Source organism: Chiloscyllium punctatum, chromosome 39 (genome assembly GCF_047496795.1).
Source record: "Chiloscyllium punctatum isolate Juve2018m chromosome 39, sChiPun1.3, whole genome shotgun sequence".
Classification (NCBI taxonomy): Eukaryota; Metazoa; Chordata; class Chondrichthyes; order Orectolobiformes; family Hemiscylliidae; genus Chiloscyllium; species Chiloscyllium punctatum.
In genome coordinates this window covers 46,674,393-46,687,293 of record NC_092777.1, presented here as the reverse complement: position 1 = coordinate 46,687,293, position 12,901 = coordinate 46,674,393, and the positions used below count along the sequence as shown (strand labels likewise).

The 12,901-nt window shown below is 38.0% G+C and overlaps 1 protein-coding gene across 3 annotated transcripts in view; it reads left to right on the top strand.

Annotated features, from left to right (window-relative positions):
- The window catches only part of tbc1d16 (TBC1 domain family, member 16), a 131,895-nt gene that overhangs the window by 40,676 nt on the left and 78,318 nt on the right, over positions 1-12,901 (top strand). For all 3 annotated transcript variants that reach the window (XM_072558612.1, XM_072558611.1, XM_072558610.1), the window contains 2 exons: positions 1,912-2,539; positions 8,414-8,623. In XM_072558612.1, the coding sequence (XP_072414713.1) occupies positions 1,912-2,539; positions 8,414-8,623 (838 nt within the window). The remainder of the gene's footprint in view (positions 1-1,911; positions 2,540-8,413; positions 8,624-12,901) is intronic.

The following is a 12,901-nucleotide window of genomic DNA, read 5'->3' as shown; positions in this document are numbered from 1 at the left end:
GCCTGTCCTTCCACTAGGTCCACAGTAGGCATTCTGGAGATGAGGTTCCAATGTTTGGAACCAGTGTGGTGCTGGTCTTATAGCCTACCAGACAGAATGTGCCACATGGTCTTAGCATGCTATGCTTTGCACAAGTAGAACCTGTAAAAAGGAGATGTAATGGGCTGTGAAAAAGTGGGTGAGCAGCAACAGCATTTCAAAAAGAAATTTAAGACATTGAGCAGGGAGAATGTCACCTTCAACATAAAGCAGTGCAGGTTAGGCACAACAAGCCAGACAGGACTGGATTGACACCCAATGCAATATGAGAGCTGGGTGCAGTAATAACTTACTTACTATCGATTTTTGTGCTGCTTGAAAGTCAAGCACTCCCTGTCTGTTCCCAGAGGCAAATGCAGATTTTTTTTTTGTTGCTGAATCAAAGTGGAGATTTTCAACCATTTCCAGTGTAATGCTCCCACATTGTAACCTAATTTCTCATTGGGGAAAGAGTATCACTATCTAAAATAGGGTTGTAAGGTGGGATAACACTAAGGGCAGGTAACCTCTGTAGCTTGGTCCTAAATAGCAATCGATTTATGAATATGCACTTGTGTTGGCAGTGAAGTATCAGCTGTGCCACCTATATGCCCTGAAAAGTGTTTCTTTTTGGTTTCCCCTCCCATAATTTGGTAATGTTTGACTGGATGCATGCCTGCTTGGCATTGGTGCCAGGAATCCCAAGTACTCCTGGGAGTGCTCTGGTGAGAAGCAAGATAGAATGAATGGGCGCCAAATAAGTGTGGTACATCAGAAATCAGTGTGAGAAACCCTGCTAGGACTTCCAGAGAGAAACCCTCTATGAAACTCAGCAATGTTGACACTTAGCTCATTTTTGGTAAAATTCATTCTATGGTTCTGTATACATTTCTTGCCACAACTTTACTTAAGCATTGAGATTAAAATTTATGTTAAATATCTGACTACATCCAAATTATACATCTCTTGATGACTTCAAGTGCATTCTGTATATTAAAAGTGTTACATCATTGTTGAATATGAAGTTAAGCTATGAAAGATTGAAGAAACTTTTTTAAACGAACCAGATTTTTCTTTTTTAAGAACAGCGTTCCAAATAATGGCATTCACTATTTTGTGCAAATTTAATTGAATAAAAGAAAGTCAAGTACCACGCCCCCCTGATTAGTTGGAGGAAAAGATAATCAATTTCAAAACATCTTAAAACCCCTTTTATTTTATTACATCACCAACTGTAATATAACATGTCTTATTGCAGGATTTAGCTTAACAGGATTGATAAGAGCATGTTGTTTGCAAGAATTATTCTGATATATAGAAGAATCCAAACAAAGTATTTCAAAAAGTCATGGTAATTTACTTGGTGTGAATACTTTTATTTTCTTTTAATATAATAAACTGTAATCAAATGATCTCTAATCCCATGATCAAAACAACTTTGGTAGTCAGAACTCAACAAAACCTGTTTTGGAAAGTCGTATCCTTAGATGTAATAGAGGGAATGGACTGCAATGCCATTATTCCTTTACTGTAGTTTATATCTGATTTAGGATGTTCGCCATATCATGGCGAAGGATGTGGAAGTACCAGAGAGGGTACAAGGATAATCCCAAGATTGGAATGTTTGAGGTTTGGGGAGACTGAAAAGTATGCTTCACTGTCATTATGATAATCCTAGTAAAAATCATTGGAGTTGTGGTGGCTTGGAAGGGTGGATATGGAGAAAATATTTCCATTTGAGTGGAAACCACGGTTATTGAACTGAAATGGATTTGTAATCATGATGTTCGGGTTTTGTTGTGTAGTAATATTTAATGGGTGTTTTTTGCATTTATGATCTCCTAAAATTAACTTTTTCCTCTCATTCATTTCTTATTTCTTCTTCAAATCCAGGATATTTATGCATACATTTGGAAAAAGATGAATTGCTGGGAACAACACTTATTATTACTTGGATCCCAAACACCCGTATCCAAAGACAAGATGAAGAGGCTTTAAGGTACATCACACCGGAAAGTTCTCCTGTGCGGAAAGTACAGCGTAGGAGATGCCGGCATACACATGCGGCTGTTGCACATCAATCTGCAAGCACTTCAGGAAAGACACGAGAATCAGTTCCACCGCAGGATGATGAGATAATAACTATATCAGAGAGCATGATTAATTCCATGCATATTGACTCACCAAGATCAGAGCAGAGCACACCACTTGATTCCCTCGCTTTGCAAATCTCCCACAGTACTCTACAACAAGCTCATAGTGACCCTCAAATTTCTTCAACAATAACAGGCCAGGATAACCAGAAAGAGCTGGAGATGCGTGCAGAAGGTCAGGACGGGATGAGTTCCAGGCGGGAGCAAGGAGAAGATGAAACATCATATGATCTAACCACTGATGATGTCAGTCGGGATAGCACCATTGGCTCAGATTCTGATACATTCTCAAGTCCGTTATGTTTGTCTCCAGTTGGTGACCCTCTGGCAGAAAGTAGCAGATCTGTGTTTCTTGCTGCAGAAAACAGGTAGTGACACTCAAACTTCTCTTACAGGTTTCACTTGTAATGTTTGTTTTTATTTGATGAAGAATTTACCCCACAAAGTAAAGATATGCAAATAAGCATATCTTTCATGAGTATTTGAAATAAGTAATGATTTTAAAGAAAAGCTTTCTGGGGAATGACATATTTCCAGGTGAAACAGGACAGTCTTTAATAGCATAATATTGTGTACAGGTGTGGAAAAAGTTACATAAAATGGTATGAACTATCTGAGCACATTCTGAAAGACCAGGGTTACAGTCAAAAGTGCAGAAACTAGTTGCTTACATCTGTGCTTCTGCTGCATACTTTCTTGCTGAGAATGATCTGCCCTTTGTCTAGTTCAATTTTTCATTTACATGCTGCATCTTCACAAAATCAGAATTCAATTTCAAATTCAACATCTATACTGATGGTAACAACTCCTCTTTGTTTAAAAACCTCTTGATTCTTTCATTTGTCTGTGTTGTCAGGGTATTTGTCTGAAATCTAGTTTTGATAAAACAAATTACCTCAAATTAAACATAGTCTTCTGCAAAAAATACTATTTTCTTGCCACCAATTCCATTTCCCTCTCAGAATGAATCAGACTGTATGCAACCTTGGTGTCATACTTAACCTTGAATTGAGTATCTAGCCTTATGTCATCCCTCCAACATAATGTCAACAGCCTCTACCCTGCCTTAACCACCTCTGCTAAAATCCTGGGCTTCATCATCTCCAAACTTCACTAGTCTAATAATTACCTGACTGGACTTCCATTTTTACGTTTTACTATTTGTACAAACCTGAGCTCATCTAGAAGTATGAATCCTAAGTTAACGCTACTAAGTCCTATTATGCAGTTACCCCTACCCCACACCTCTTCCCAATACCATGCTCACTGACCTACATGACCTCCCAAATGCTTTGAAGATTCTTATTCTCATGTTCAGATCACTTCACAGCCTTGCCCTTTCCCATCTATGAAACCTCCAGTTCTCCAAAGGTTGAGAATTCTACACTCTCACAACTCAGGCCTCATGTCGATCTTCACTTCCTCGACCTCAAATTGATGACTTTGCCTCCAGCTGGCTAGATTCTGAGCTCTGGAAATTTGTGTTTGAAACCTTACTACCCCTCTTTCTTTTCTAAGACGCATCTTAAAATCAAACTCTTCAGCCAACTTTTCATCTACTGTCCTAATATCTCTTTAAATGGCATCATGTCAAACTTTGTATCAGTGCTCTTACGAAGCACCACTGAATGTTTTCGCATGTTAAATATACCAATAAATGTAGGTTGTTCTTGTTATTATGTAACAAAATTAGATTTGTCTGATACCAATTTTAGAGTTTTTGTTAATAATATCCAATTTACCATTTTAAAAACAATTCTGTAATGGCCGTTTTATCCATGCAGTTTTGAAGTCTTGAAACTATAGGATGTTAACAGTTGAAAATGGAGATGCAGTTTGAAATTGCCACTCAATCTGGTCACTCCATCTGAAGGATATTAACTGCAATTTGTTGATCATTCAAGTGAGCTGTCATACATTAGTGAATGGACAGTAGGTATTCAACATAACTGCTATAAATAATCTTTTAAACGAAACATGTATTTGACTTTCCATCCACACATGAGGATTCTGTTTTTCTTATTCCCCAAAACAATTCTATCTTTCCAAATATTAAATTGCAGTCAGATTACAATCCTAGGTTACTCCACAAAATATGGATCCCAAAGATAAACAGTGATTTTTTTTTAAATGGAATGAAGCAAAAAAGGTGGATATGTTGCTTAGTCTTTCTTGCTGTAACTTAGCATTAATAGTGCATGAGAATAATCATAAATTAATGGAAAAAATGAAAAGAAACAAGAGAATTTGTGTCAATGAGGATGGGGCTGTTGATGTACTTTATATCAACTTCAGCAAGTCCTTTGACAATGTCCCACATGGAAAACATATAAAGAATATAAAAGCACATGGGATCCATGGTAACTTGACAAGCTGGATCCAAAATTAGCTTAGTGGCAAGTGATGAAGCGTGATGGCAGAAGGTTGTTCAAATGGAGACTAGTGTGCAGTGGTGTACCATAAGGATCAACCTGTCTCTATTATTGTTTGTGATATTCGTAAATGAGGTTGATGAGAATGTGGTGGTGATAAGTAATTTTGCAGATGACACAAAGATTGGCTGGGTGGTTGATAGGAAGAAGGTCTTAGGTTAGTATATAAACTGATCAGGTAGGCAGATCAGTTTGGCTAAATCATCCAGTACTGTGCCTATAGTTCTTAAACTACCATCAAAAAAGATTTGTATAACACTCCAACATTTTCTTTCTTTGTACAAGTTCCAAGTAGCATTTCCTTTATCATAGAATCATACAGTAAAGAAGAGTCCCTTTAGCCCATCACGTGCGGCACGGTGGCACAGTGGTTAGCACTGCTGCCTCACAGCGCCAGAGACCCGGGTTCAATTCCCGCCTCAGGCGACTGACTGTGTGGAGTTTGCACATTCTCCCCGTGTCTGCGTGGGTTTCCTCCGGGTGCTCCGGTTTCCTCCCACAGTCCAAAGATGTGCAGGGCAGGTGAATTGGCTATGCTAAATTGTCCGTAGCGTTAGGTAAGGGGTAGATGTAGGGGCATGGGTGGGTTGTGCTTTGGCGGGTCAGTGTGGACTTGTTGGGCCGAAGGGCCTGTTTCCACACTGTAAGTAATCTAATCTAATCTAATCAGCAGTGGAAGGTGTACTCAATGAATGGCAAGACAGTAGGAAGCTCAGAGGGACAGGGGAATCTTGCTCAGGTGCTTGTCCACTGATCCCTGAACATGCAGGGCAGGTTAATAGAGTGATTAATAAGGTATACAGGATGCCTCTCTTTCTCAGTTAAAGTTAGAAATCACATAACACCAGGTTATAGTCCAACAGGTTTATTTAGAAGCACTAGCTTTCGGAGCGCTGCTCCTTTATCAGGTGGTTGTGGAGAATAAGATTGTAAGACACAGAATTTATAGCAAAAGTTTAATTTATATATAACTGAAATTATATATTGAAAAAGACCTGGATTGTTAGTTAAGTTTCTCACCTTTTAGAATGACCACGTTGGTTTCAGTTCTTTCATATGTAAATTGCAAAACCTTTTTTAAAAGTTACATTCTGAATGCATTGATTACATGAGTATGGGATTCACATTGGAGTTGGCCAGAATTTTGGTTAGGCTGCATGCAGTTCTGGTCACCAAAGTATAGGAAGGATGTGATTGCACTGGACAGGGCTGAGAGGAGATATATATCAAGATGTTGGCTGAAATGCCTCTCCTCAGGGATGAAAAGAGGCTAAATAAGCTTGGGTTATTTGCTTTTGAGCAGAGAAGGTTGAGGGAGGACCTGATAGCGGTGTATAAGATTATGAAGGGCATGAACATCAGAGTGGGTAGAAAGCAGTTGTTTCCCTTAGTTGACGGGAAAGAACACTGGAACACACTTTTATCATGGAACACAGGTGGTTCAGAGAGGATTTGAGGGAAAAAAATCACCCAGCAAATGGTGAGCATCTGGAATGCACTGCCTGAGAGGGTAAGGGAGGTAGGTAATTTCACTAGCTTTTTAAAAAGTACTTGGATAAACATTGGAAGTGACATAATATTCAAGGCTATGAGTCTTGTGGGGGCAAGTGGAACTAGTGGAGGTAGTAGTATACTTTTGGCAGCGCTGACGTGATGGGCTAAAGGGACTCTTCTTTACTGTATGATTCTATGATAAAGGAAATGCTACTTGGAACTTGTACAAAGAAAGAAAATGTTGGAGTGTTATACAAATCTTTTTTGATGGTAGTTTAAGAACTATAGGCACAGTACTGGATGATTTAGCCAAACTGTCATGTAACTGTTCTCGGTGTATTAAATTTAGCTTGCTTTGTGGATGGTTGTATCCCATTTGGCATTAAATAACCATTTTATGATTCTGAACAGGGTAGCAAAGAAATTAATTTGTTGTTATGGTTATTGAGTTTCACTGTAATTGCCAAGATTGCTGCTTGGAGTGTTCTACACACATCTCTATTTGTAGATCATCATGTAGATGTGCAGCTGTATTAACTGAGATAACAGACAAATACTGTATAATGGCCAGGCTCTATTTTAAGTATCAACTGCATTAACGTTTCTTTTCCATTGGAAGCTTACAAAACATATTTTTGATTACTTGTCAGTAACTCATTGGAAGATATAGTCCCACGGTGACGAGAGATCCATTGGGACGCCTACTTTGCATTGTGTTGTCCCTTAAGCTTTGTTTCATTACTTGTCTATTCAGAGTTCTCTTTTCTTCTCAAGTGTAAAGGCATACTCCAGAGACTGAATTGGTGTATATCAGCTCACATAACTTTGCTATGACTGCATCACTCAAAGGAATAATTCAGGTGGCAAGCTTTGGGTCCAGAGTTGTAGCTCTTTAACAATATAAGCATGGGCAAATAGTCCTGAGCATGCTTCTGTTCAATTAAATTATGCACAAACAAATTTTCATGGTTCTTAAAGTGATTTAAGCAATTAGTATTGTTAAAAATTAATGTGAAATAATACTTTGTCTAGATTAAGTGCACCATGGTTATGATGTGTTTTTCATAGTTTGCTAAATTATCAATATATTTCTAGCTTTTTAATACCCCTTTTTTTCCCTTTTCCCTCTCCCCACCTTCCCTGGACCTAAGCAGTCCACACCAATGTAGGTGTACAATGTTTGAGTGATTTTTAGCTCCCTGCCAGGCTTATGCTGTACCATAACTGACTGTTTGGGATTATATGAAAATAGACCTAGTCATCACCTCCCATGAATTGTAGGTGAGACATCTGACATCTAGTTCACCTTGCATTAGTGTCTCAATCAAGATTAGGAGCTTGACATTCAAGGATAAGTGCCTATGAGTCAGCAATCTGATTCAACATGCTTTGTAGAGACCTAGAATATGTACATAGTCATTTTCAGTATTCCATTCACAATTTTTCCATTATCTCTTCTTTGTCATATATATTTTTAATTTGTCTTTTACTCTGTTTTAATTTAATTTCACATCCATCTAGGATTCAATGCCATTTATATATTTTAAATGTGAAAGATTGGTTTTGCAACTATCTATCTAATGTTCTGTTTAAGAGCTGGTCGAACTCTTGATGGAAAATATATGGCATTTACTTGTCTCAAAAGAAGTCTTAAATTTAAATTCTTCTTTTAGATTGGAAAATGCAAGTGAAATCATGAAGTAGCAGAGAGCATGTTCTCTGGAAGCAAGCATTATTAATAACTTTAATTATAAATACAGAAAATGCTGGAAATACTCAAGTCACAGTATTTCTGGAGAGAGGAACAGTTAATATTTCAGACCGATGACCTTTCGTCAGAACTGACAACAATCTCATGCAAGGTCAATGTCATCAAATGTTGTCTCCATTTCCCTCTGCATACATGCAGTCTGACCTGAGTATTTTTGGCATTTTTGGTGTCCATTTTAAATTTTTATCTTCAGAAGTAGTTTGCTTTTGAACTGGTAAAGTTTTTACACGCTTCTTACACTTTTGACCAGGAACGACCCGTCTTCCATTTCAAATGTTAATTTGAATATTTTTGGGTAATGCATGACTTGTTAAAGACCTTTAAAGGTAAAACTGGTTGTTTAAGCTATCAATTTACATTTATTATAGTAACTTGTTGAAATCCGATATAGCGAACCCATTTTTAAATTGATTACTTTGGATAAATGAATCAGTGACAATAATAAATTCGCTATTTAAACTTCCCACCTAGCATATTTTCCACCCTAATTTTATTATTGAAACTGTACTTTAATCACTCTCTTTCCCTTTTTCCTCATTATGCAGGGAGATGTGCGAAGAACATATGGCTAATTTGGCAAGCTCTATCTCAGACCACTCATCTGATGCACAGTACACTTTACAGTTTTCTGAGAATTATACACAACCTAACAGCACAAAATGGGAAGAGCAGCAGAAGGTGTTGGCACTTGAGCAACTCTACGGTGTTTTTAGAGTTGATTTGGGCCAAATGCGATCACTGCGCCTTTTTTTCAGGTTAGAAATCTAACACCCATTAAAGTAAGAATTTCTCCATTTATTTCCTTTCTCTTAATGGATTAATTATTTATAAAGAGAAACTCCAAAAGTTTATAACTAAAAGATGTTCTCTGTCCTGTATGGATTGTTAACCTTGAATAACTCAAACCTGCTTTATGGGCCTAATACCTGTGCTGCAGGAAGGTGTGGTAAAACCTAAATGTTGAAAACTATTCAACATATATTTGTTATGTTATTATTATATGGAATTGCTTTAAAAGTATAGCTGATTGGATAGTTGTATTTGAAGGGTTATTGTGTTTGAATCTTCACATTAAACTGATCCACAACTCCTAGTTTTAGCTGACTTGCTGTTTGGGATTAATATTCTTGGAACAATTTTTATATTTGAGAGAAGATTCCTTGGGATTAATAAATTAATGTTCAGTTTTTCTGGAAGGTTTTTAATATTTTAAAAAATCTAGACAATATCTGAAACAGAATATTGTGTAAGAAATTGAAAAATGATACAGATTTTTGTTTTCCTAATGATTTCATCTGCCATGATTGAATCTAGGTTAAATTAGTTATTTATCAAATCCAGTGATATCTCTAACCTTTTTATTGTCAGAAGACTTCTAAAATGATAACAATTGCAATAGACATTGTGTGCATTGAATCTGCCATTATCTCTGTTTGGAATCCAGCTAAATGTTGTAAGTTTTCAAAAAATATATGTGAAAATCTATTAACTTCTAAATTTCTTATAACTACTTATTAGTACTGTTTGTTTTCCGGATTCCTCTATTTCTCCTTGTCCTTTTCCCAAAAAGCGTTCAACTTGTTAACCTACATTGTGCCACATTGTTAAAACAGCTAACGTGCAGAAATTTACTTTAAACTGAGGATGAAAGGAAAGGGCTAAGCCTCATTGTGAAGGACACTACCAAGGTTAAAAGGTGTGAAAGACTTTCATTCCCTCTACCCTCCACATGTTTCTCCTTCATTCAAAACTTTGAGTCCTAAGTAAAAAGTGAGAGAGAAAAACTGCTCAGGTTGATGATTCAAGTATTTGTTCTATTTACCTAACTGATTCTATATTTTGTTATGTGTTATTTTTAATCAACCTGTTCGGTCATGAAACCAGATCTTGGAGCTCTTTAGGCATAGTGGTATAATCGCTACCTCCTAACTGCAGGACCTGTTAAAGTCCCGCTGTAATAATACCTCTAAACAAGTTTTCCTTTTAAAAAGCATGAACCCAGACCTTGTGGCTCAAAGGTAGGATGCTACTACACGATCCATTTCCAAGACAGAGGGGCTTGAACATGGACCTTCATAGGTAGGGACATTCCTGTTGCATCACAAGAGTCCTCTTAGTGAATAATCTTTTGACAATGTTTTTGCCCGGTTTTGTGCAGAGGGACCTTTCATACATATGTGATACAATTGTGATAACCACTACATTACAGGAACACTGCGCAAGACCCACCCTTCAGGAACATTGTATATTATGCCATCAATGTGAACAGTTGCAAGACATTTCTGGTAAACCTTTTCAGGGATGTTATTGCACACTTCTGGAGCAGGTGTGCCTTGAACACTGGCCTTCTGGCTCAGAGGTAGGGGCACAACCACTGCACCACAAGAGCCCCCATGAAGAATTGCAAGCATTGGTTAGTTGTAAAGTGTGCCTGTTGAAATTCAGTTGTTAATTTAATCCTGCATAAATTGGATTGGGCCAAAGCATTATGAGGCAAATGCATGTTGAAAGTTCCTTGTTAATGGTTTTTCCCATCGATATGTCATGTAAATGTATCATGTATGCTTCCTAAATTGCAGATAACTAATTTCTTAGCTACGAGGATGATTTCCTTAGATTTTCTTCTTTTAGGTTATCAAAAGTATTAACATTTTCTTTTGTTACTTGATTTTTATCTGGCAAATATCTGTTAAAGTTGCTACTTTTGCATTTAATTACTAAGACTAAAAGACAAATTTTAGCACAATTGAAATGTAGAACTTATTCAAGGAATAGCTACTGCAGATCCTTGATAAGTATGTACCTGTCAGGGAGGGAGGAAGTTGTCGAGCATGGGAGCTGTGGTTTACTAAGGAAGTTGAATCTCTTGTCAAGAGGAAGAAGAAGGCTTATGTTAGGATGAGATGTGAACACTCAGTTAGGGTGCTTGAGAGTTACAGGTTAGCTAGAACAGACCTAAAGAAAGAGTTTAGAAGAGCCAGGAGGGGACATGAGAAGTCATTGGCGGATAGGATCAAGAAAAACCTAAAGGCTTTCTAGAGGTATATCAGTAAGAAAAGAATGACTAGATTAAGATTAGGGCCAATCAAGGAAAGTAGTGGGAAGTTGTGCATGGAATCAGAGGAGATAAGGGAAGTGCTAAATGAATTTTTTTTTGTCAGTATTTACACTGGGAAAAGATAAGATTGTCATGAAGAGTACTGAGATACTGGCTACTTGACTAGATGGGATTGAGGTTCACAAGAAGGAGGTGTTAGCAATTCTGGAAAGTGCAAAAAATAGATAAGTCCCCTGAGTCAGATGGTATGTATCCTAGGATTCTGTGGGAGGCCAGGGAGGAGATTGCTGAGCCTTGGCTTTGATCTTTGTCATCATTGTCTACAGGAATAGTGCCAGAAGACTGGAGGATAGCGAAAGTTATTCCCTTATCAAGAAGGTGAGTAGAGGCCACCTTGGTAATTATAGAGTCTTACTTCAGTTGTGGGTAAAGTGTTGGGAATGGTGATAAGAAATAGATAGGATTTATAATCATCTAGAAAGAAATAAGTTAATTAGGGATAGTCAACATGGTTTTGTGAAGGGTAGGTCGTGCCTCACAAATCTTTATTGAGTTCTTTTGAGATGGTGGCCAAACAGGTGGATGAGGGTAAAGCAGTTGATGTGGTGTATATGGATTTCAGTAAAGCATTTGATAAGGTTCCCCACGGTAGACTATTGCACAAAATATTGAAGCATGGGATTGAGAGTGATTTAGCGCTTTGGATCAGAAATTGGCTAGCTGAAAGAAGACAGAGGCTGGTAGTTGATGGGAAATGTTCATCTGGAGTTCAGTTATGAGGGGTGTACCGCAAGGATCTGTTTTGGGTCCACTGCTGTTTGTCACTTGTATAAACTACCTGGATGAAGACGTAGAAGGATGGGTAAGTAACTTTGCAGATGACAGTAAGGTAGGCAGAGTTGTGATAATGCAGAAGGATGTTGCAGGTTACAGAGAGACATAGATAAGCTGCAGAGCTGAGCTGAGAGCTGGCAAATGGAGTTTAATGTGGAAAAGTGTGAGATGATTCACTTTGGAAGGAGCAACAGGAGTGCAGAGTACTGGGCTAATGGTAAGATTGTTAGTAGAGTAGATGAGCAGAGGGATCTCTGTGTCCATGTACATAGATCCCTGAAAGTAGCCACCCAAGTTGATAGGGTTGTTAAGAAGGCATACGGTGTGTTAACTTTTATTAGTAGAGGGATTGAGTTTCAGAGCCATGAGGTCATGCTGTAGCTGTGCAAAACTCTGGTGTGGCCACGTTTGGAATATTGCATACAGTTTTAGTCACTGCATTATAGGAAGGATGTGGAAGCTTTGGAAAGGGTTCAGAGGAGATTTACTAGGATGTTGCCTGATATGGAGGGAAGGTCTTACGAGAAAAGGTTGAGGGACTTGAGGCTGTTTTTGTTAGAGAGAAGAAGGTTGAGAGGTGACTTAATTAGAGGGTTAGAAAGGGTGGACAGCGAGATCCTTTTTCCTCAGATGGCTAGCATGAGGGGGCATAGCTTTAATTTGAGGGGTGATCATATAGTACAGATGTCAGAGGTAATTTCTTTATTCAGAGAATAGTAGGAGTGTGGAACGCACTGCCTGCAACAATAGTAGACTTACCAGCTTTAAGAGCATTTAAATGGTCATTGGATAGACATGGACAAAAATGGAATAGTGTAGGTTAGATGGGCCTCAGATTGGTTTCACAGGTCGGCGCATCATCAAGGGCCAAAGGACCTGTACTGCACTGTAATGTTCTATGTTCCAAGTTGTTTTAAGATGAGTGCTTACAATGTCAATGAACATGAACAAATGGGAAATAGCTGTCAACACTAAGGGAACAAGATAAATATGACCAGGCAAGGCTGCATTATTTAATATAAATAGTTTGCTTACTTTGATACATACATCCACAATAGAATTATCAAGTTGTAAAAATAAGGTCTTGTGGCACAGTGGTTATGTTCCTACCTGACACAGATTTGTCATAGCATGGACAAAC